At 44.0% G+C, this 7,845-nt stretch overlaps 1 protein-coding gene across 1 annotated transcript; it reads left to right on the top strand.

The window, feature by feature from the left end:
* The first annotated feature begins 1,391 nt into the window (after nt 1-1,391).
* On the top strand, nt 1,392-5,875 carry LOC306929676 (cold-inducible RNA-binding protein-like). The gene is made up of 8 exons (XM_079510298.1): nt 1,392-1,644; nt 2,663-2,738; nt 2,852-3,008; nt 3,103-3,209; nt 3,383-3,452; nt 3,568-3,640; nt 3,739-3,793; nt 5,751-5,875. Exons 1-7 carry the CDS (start codon nt 1,553-1,555, stop codon nt 3,755-3,757), a joined length of 594 nt encoding a protein of 197 aa, XP_079366424.1. The 5' UTR covers nt 1,392-1,552; the 3' UTR covers nt 3,758-3,793; nt 5,751-5,875.
* The last annotated feature ends 1,970 nt before the right edge of the window (nt 5,876-7,845 follow it).

Below are 7,845 nucleotides of genomic sequence, written 5' to 3'. Positions count from 1 at the left end.
GAGAACATATCCTGGCCCAGTGTGTTTATAGACGGAGAGGCACTAGACTAGAGAGACATTTCTGGGGGCCACACATCACTGATGAACGATGTCTCCTTGGGGCCAACGTATTTTCCCATTGTTTTCCAAAGATCCACGTTTCTGTTTTCACTGCACTGGTTACTGTAAGTCCATTTAATTTGCATTGGATGCAAATCAATGCAATTAAAAATACAAGAACTAAAAAACATCACTAGGATGCAACTGGGACATATGCTCAGTGATGTATCCCAAGGTCATCGGGGTTTCGGGTATTCCAACATCATACCCCTCACTCGGGTGACCCAGCCGGGGTGATCAAGTCCCGACTTACGTCCCAGTAGCTACCCTCGATCAGTCCCTTAGGGAAAAACCAGGGACACACAATCCGCTGCTCCAGAACTACTCTGCCGGTACTGGGCGGGCCATCCGGCGCGTGGAGGGACTAGGCACTGTGGGTTGACTCCTGGCCGGGCACCTCCTACGTCTCACCAGGTCCTCTCCTGCTCTCACCAGGGTCACCTGCAGGACCTGTGTGTTGCACCAGATTCCCAGCACCAGACACTTCATTCGGGAGTGGTGGATTCCGCAGGCTCCACCGGCAAGGCGACAGTGGCGCTAACCCAAACTGCTTACACAGGTGCCGTCTACATTCCGGCTGCCAACCATCTCTCGGGTGGTCATCAGACTATTCCCCGTTGTCAGTCTATTCCTATGAGTCACTATAAATAGTAAAAAATAGTACTCCAATTTAAGTAGCAAAAATATATCCTACAGTAATCTCCTAGCCACACATGTAAATAAAGCATTTCAAACTCCCACTCAGCCGACATCAGACAGGTCTAATGACTCTAGTTGTACCGCACCTGTTCTTTACAACAAATGCTGGCACTTAACCTTTTAGCAGAATATTCTACACAGTAGGGCATTCATAAAAAAATCGATGCATCGCACGATGCATGCACCAAATGCATGCACCAAAACAAAGTATCAGAGATTGCAAGAAACAGAGTATGTATTGGCAGTGCGTGTGTGGAACGAGTCCAGTTTATAGGGAGCAGGTTGATTGGAGAAGTGTTCACAGTTGTGTGTGTGTGTGTGTGCGTGCGTGCGTGCGTGTTTTAGGCTGCACAACAGTGACACTTGGTTGTGAGAACCAACCAAAGGCTATTTCGTGCCTCACTGCTCAGACAGACAGACCCAGCCACTGCCAGGGACCTGGAGGGACAAACATAACTGTCTAATAGGAGTGGTTGCACCACTCAAAGATCATCCAGTGATGCTGGCCCCTCCCATTCATACAATCAAGCCTCAGTGAAATGCAAGGCACTGGCCCCGCCCACTGACACTATTTAAATAGGTTGCAGTCAAACACAGAGCATTTCCTGATTGCTCCCAGAGTTCCCTCTCAACTCACCGAGCTGCAGCAAGGCCCTCAAGGCCCTCTTTCCAGTCCCACGGTATCTTTTCTTCTTCCCAGATCATTTTGAAGAGTGCATGCAACAGGCTCACGGTGGTATCAACATCTGCCATTATGCCTTCTGCCAGGATGTCATCTGGCCCTGCTGCTTTCCCACTCTTCAGCTGTTCTACAGCCCTCCTGATCTCCTCTCTGCTGATTGTAGGGTAAGTAGGCAGACTGATGTGACCCTTTCTGATTTGTGTTCCTACTACATTATGTTATACTCGGTACAAAGAGTTCGGAAAAGTACTGGTTGCTATTTCGCCCCTTTTAATGATAAATTGGTATTTTCTATTGTTTATTAGTCGAGGTATAATAGCTTGTAAGGATCGGGCATTCCTGGAATGAGCAACACGGCTAAATGTGTGCTTTAGCGCCTCCAAATTTGCCAAAATGGCAAATGGTTGCTTCGAGTTGCTTAGTGGATTGGATGATTGGACTCTCCCACAGCAATAAGGAAAAAACAACACATATTGGCCATTTTTACACTCCGTGTTGGAACTCTCTAGAAAACTTGGTATGGATGGAATGGCCTGCAGACCTCGACCCAATTGAACACCCCTGCGATCATCTTGGGCATGCTGCATGTGCTAGAGTGACCAACAGAACCACATTGGCTGACTTGCAGCAAATCCTGTTTTTTGTTTGTTTTTTTTGCGCTACCCACACGTTTAGCTGTGTTTGCTCATTCCAGGAATGCTCGATACTTACAGGCTATACCTCGTTGTAAAGGTGACTAATCAACAATAGAAACTATATATAATAAATTAAAAGCTTGTAGATTTGCTATTTTTCCAATAGCTATTGTAACAAATGCTGAAACACCAAAAGGGGTTCCCGTCCTGAATGGGTTAATGATGAATGAAAATAACCGACCAAAGTTACGTTTCCAAGCCTTTTGTGCAGAGTTTATATACCTTAACAGAGTTGTATCTGCTGTTGTAATTAAAGCACATTCCACACTAGAAGGAGTTGAGTCTCAATGTGACAGTCACAGTAGTTGTGTTCTCTTTAGACATAACATGTTGGATGAGACTAGTAACCGCATGCTGTTCATTCATGGGCTGAGCTACTGGACCCAACGGTGTCAGAGTGCCTGAGGGCTTGGGCACCCACTGAAAAAAGAATAAGCCAAATAGCACCCGCTGAAGATCCCCTCCCCCTGGTCATTTTGTCACGTAGGCACACACCTTTACCAGTCTGGACCACCGATCACAAGTTCGTGTTCATGGAGTTGGAGTTGGAATCATTGGGGAAGGTAAACTACTTAAGTTGTGATCTATAATGGCAACCACATTCATTCGCAAATTCCTTTTTCTTTCTTTCTATTTTTTTAAATCTTTTAATGTATTCTATTTGAATTGTCTACAGTTAGACATCACAGACAGAGATGTCACTGTTTATGCTGAGAGTGCGACAAACGACGAGGGACCAGCTGAGACTAAGCTGTTTGTTGATGGGCTGAGCTACGACACCACCAAGGACACGTTGTATCGATATTTCTCCAGCTACGGAAATATTGTGGAAGGTAAACTACTTGTGATCCACAATTGATAACAACCACATTCATGATTTTTATTATTTAACCACATTCAATATATTATTTAATTTTTTGTCTACAGTTGAAGTCATCACAGACAGAGAGACAGGCAGGCCTCTGGGATTCGCCTATGTGACGTATGACAGCGCAGAGGCTACAAAAGATGCACTGAATGCAATGAATGGACAGGTGAGTTGACGATATAGTGGCAGATGTTAATGGAAGCCGTTTTGTAAGGCACATGGTGGCCTGGTGGCACAACACGGTAATGCACCGACTAAACACAAGTGACAATGGTTAATTAGCTGTACATAAATAATGTATTGACGATGGATAACTGTTATAATGTATTGTCATTTCAGAGCATGGAATTGGATGGCCATACGATCACTGTTTCGCTTGCTGGCCGAGGAACCTCAATACACGGATATGGTGGGGATGATGGGCTTTTTACCCAAAACTCTTTAAGTTAGGCTTTCCCATCTCTGGCACATTTATTCTTGGTTGATGGCATGTTAAATGTATTATCTCCCCATCATTTGTGTAGGATACGGAGGAGGAGACAGATCCGGCCCTGGCAGGAGCAGCTTCCCCTCCGTTGGTGGCTACACGGACAACAAGTAAGGAAGCCTTAAATGTAGGAATAATTAGTGAATTGAACACCTGTTGTACACTGCTTAAAGCTGCTGGTTTTAATTGTGTCTTTACTGTCGGATAGTTCTTCGGCAGGATCCTAGTGATTTCTACAGCTAGGTACGGATATGACGTCTAATGTAAGTATCCTGTATGTAGTAATTGTAGTGGTTCTATAGCTGTGTTCAGCAGTGTTAACCCATTTAGGCCTGACGTCGGTTTTTTTTTTTCTTCTGAAAAACCTCATGTTTCTGTATCAGTGGTTCTCAATATTTCATGTCAAGGACCCCAAAAATGATATGTAATATGCCTCCGACCCCCATCTGAAAATATGTTGTTCCAGGGACCTCTCCAGAAGCAAAGATTTGAGTTAAAAACTGACTCTGTAATAATATATAATCAAAGATCTGAGGCACATTTTCACGATTTTTCAAAAATAGCAGACCTACAAGTTCATAGCGCGGCACTCGGTGCCGCGCTATGAGCTTGTAGATCTGTTTTTCAATAGCTGCTTGAAACGCCAAAAGGGATTCCTGCCCAAAATGGGTTAATGCTGTTCAGGTCCCCATTGACAATTAGCAGACCGCGGCCATCTTGCCATCAGAGTTTGGAAGCACTCGTTTTCAGTAAAGCAATGTCCTGCTGCCTCCTGCATTATGTGCAACTTCAAAACGGGTGGTACGCAGGGCAGTTGAGTGATATCAAACGAGCACTTCCAAACTGCAACACATAGAAAAAGAATCACCTGCAAGGACAGAGTAGCTCATAACATGTCTACGGTGGATTTTTATGAAACAAACACTTTGAGGATATAAAGAGAATAATTCGAGCTTTCCGTACAGCTGCAATGTTGGCGAGTTTGACGTTGTTTAATACAATCAGATAGGACTTTTCTGATTGGATGAATGGGCTGCCAATGGGAAGTAGCACCTTGCCATTAACTTATATGGTAAGATGGCCGCGGTCTGCATATGATCCATAGCTGTTGCTGTATGATAATGGGGGAGGCGTTAGGGGAGGTGATTTTAGTGTCACTAAAGCAGTACTGTATATTTCGATTGGGCCTCTTGACTCGAGGGCTTTCAGAAAGAAACCAAAAATACACATTGGACGCATCATGGGACTTTTTTCATTAAATGAGAAATGAAAACGAGGAGGAAAAATCCAGTCCATCACTAATTTCAAGTAATGTCCTTTTCCAAATCTATTCTTTTTTTTAGGGTTTCTAGCCCCTCCTATATCCAGCTTTTGGTGAACTTTACGTCCTGGTGTCTGATCAAATGGACATGGTCTATTTTACGTCATGATGATGAGAGCGCCCCTCACTTCACATGGTCTTGGCCTCACAAGCTGCCTAAGCCAATGGGAGTGTAGTATGATTGCCTGCCTCCTAAGCTATGGCACACGCACCGCAAGGGCTGATTTCCGCACCGCAGCGAGCAAGCTTTACCACCACAGGCAGCCTCGAAGCGACAGCTGCTAATGTCGTTGAACCACACACAGAATGTCAAAAACTAACGCAAACAATGGCCTTGAGGTTGTGACACAAACATACACATTACTAAAACAAGTAAGACGCGCCAACGCGGGAAGCGAACGCAGCTCGTAAATTGCAAAAACAACAATTAGAATAAATGACGTAATTCTTTAAGGTTTTTTTTAAGTTCTCTTTTTTTTGTGTTTAAGATTTTTTTATGTAAGTTTTTCCAGTTTTAACTTTTTAATTATTATTTTTTTTTTTTAAGGTTTTCCTTTTAAAGTTTTTTTTTTAGTTAAGTTGTGTGTGCGCGTGCGTGTGTGTTTTTGTGTGTGATACAGCTGCGCCCTCTGGTGGTGGGCGGGTGGTGTTACAGCGTGACAGACACACACAGACACACAGACAGACAGACATGATCTGCTGGGTCTCATAGTAAATGCTCACTGCGTTCGCAATCACTGCGTTCGCAATAATAATCATACTAATATGGGGGAGACGGCGCTTCTTTCACCTGACAAATATCACTGATATATATATTTTTTAAATTATTTGTATTCTGTGATGAGTATAGCATGAAATTCAAGATTTTGACAGTGTCTTTAACCACTTCTTGTCCTCAGCTTCTTGTCCTGACCTCGCACTCAATCTGAATTCAAGACAATCCCTTGGCTGGCAGTTTTTAAAAGATTGCCGACTTCTTGTTCTTGATGCCTTGTTGTTGAAATAAATGTCACGTAAAAAAACACATTTGTCGTTGTGTATTACTTCTACACATTATTAGATTACAAAGATGATAAAATCAATTAGATTGTGAGAAAGTGCTGTTGCTGAAGAATCCGTGTGGGATCACTAATAATATTGATGTCTTTAAAGTAGGCCTATTGGTGGTTTTTAAACAGTTTTAAAAAGTATTCATAATATTTAAAAGGTTCTAGGTTTACAGTTGACACACTTGCAGGATATTTTAGAGCACTTTGTGCTTCTGTATCTTGACGAGCTTTATGGAGATCCTGGTTTCCGTTTCCAGAAGGACTTAATTGGCACCTGCTCAGTGCCCACAGTGCCAAAACTAGTAATTGGTGGACTGGACATGGCATTACTGTGCTTAACCGTCCAGCCAACTGGCCTGACCTGAACCCCACAATGTATGTCTTGTCCAGAGGAAGCCATGAGACACTGCAGAGCAGACATGGAACACATTGTTTTGGTGTCCAGAGTTTAATATTAATACATGATTTGTTTTTGAGGGGCGATAGCCCCTCCTATATTCAGCTATAGTGTAGATTTTGTCCGAACGCAAACATTAAATGCTATTGAGAATTTACAACACATGTAGAAGAGCAAATCGGCTATTTTGTGCTAACACAAACATCAAACGCCATTGACAATGAATGGAGAATTTACGTTTCAAGTGTGATGGCTTAGTTATGGGGGGGGGGGGGGGGAAGGCATAACGTCCGCAAATTGACTATCAGGCTTTGTGGTTAAAACATGATCCATCAATCCACAACTTGCACAGAGATGCACATTTCAATGAAGCCCTGCATGGCATTCTGGGACCTTGCATGGAGTACGGGTTTGCTCGGATCAACTCTGGTATTACACATTATCACAAACGGGTACTAGAATCTGAAGTTCTGAACCGACCTGGTCTGTTCAGTTGGTCTCGGGCATTGTCAGGTATTTCTGGGAGAAGCTTGAAGATTGTTGTGGTCAGCTGTCTACTGGGTGGCTGGGTATAGTGTAGCAGGGCTATGGAGCCCCTAAGGTTGATAGAGGGGGTATGTGTGAAGTTGGTAGGGAGTGGTAGGGGGGTATGGAGGTCACTGCAGCGCTATCAGAACCTACATGTCAACTGGGTCCCTATGGCAGAGGTGATGCAGGAGTGTGGCGGGCCTATAGGGTGCCCTGCAGGTGGGTAGTAGAGGGCAGTATGAGGTGTGGGGGTCACTAGATTATAGCTCACTGGGCACTTAAAGTAAAGTTATAGTAGCCAAGGAGTCTCTGAGCTTCTCCCCTCTCCCATGTCAGAGGTGAGAAATTACTTCATGGGTCGTGGGCTTGGGCTGTTCCCCTTTCCATAGTTGAATAGCTCCAGAACAAAATGAAAAAAACACAGGCCATCAGGTGTGCAGAAAGCAATGCTTGTCTGTCAGATAGCAGCAGGGACACAGCAGCTAATGGGCCTGGATATCATTTAGAGTGTTTTGATAGCTCTGCACTGACCTCTCCAGGTCCATAAAGGGCAATGTCTTTCCACTGTATCCCCACAGAGGAGGCCATCTTTCCCATATACAACTGATGGCACAGTTTAAGGCTCATTCATAGTCTGGATTTTCGGTGGTGAGGTGATCACTGAACTACAGCATGACGTCACAAGCCCAGCCCTTCTCTCTGTTTTTACTCACCACCGCTCAACGTTATTTCAGCTCCGGTGGTCACCTCACAGACTATGAATGAGCCTTTATAGTCTCCACATCTGTGGGCAGAGGGTGACCGCTAGCCCAGGACAGCCCAGGACCCATACTTGAATTATGCAGAAAGGTGGGTCTCTACATGAAATGAGGTTTACATTTGTTGTAACAATTTCCATGTGACAATATAATATAGGGCTAATAGGCATTATATGGGGGTTTATCTCAAACAAATTGCAACAGAAACTAAAATATCCGTAGCTGGCATATAACGTTCCATAGGCGGGGGGTCACGAATATT

This window comes from Electrona antarctica (genome assembly GCF_951216825.1).
Source record: "Electrona antarctica genome assembly, chromosome: 9".
Lineage (NCBI taxonomy): Eukaryota > Metazoa > Chordata > Actinopteri > Myctophiformes > Myctophidae > Electrona > Electrona antarctica.
This window is presented reverse-complemented; position numbering and strand designations above follow the sequence as displayed.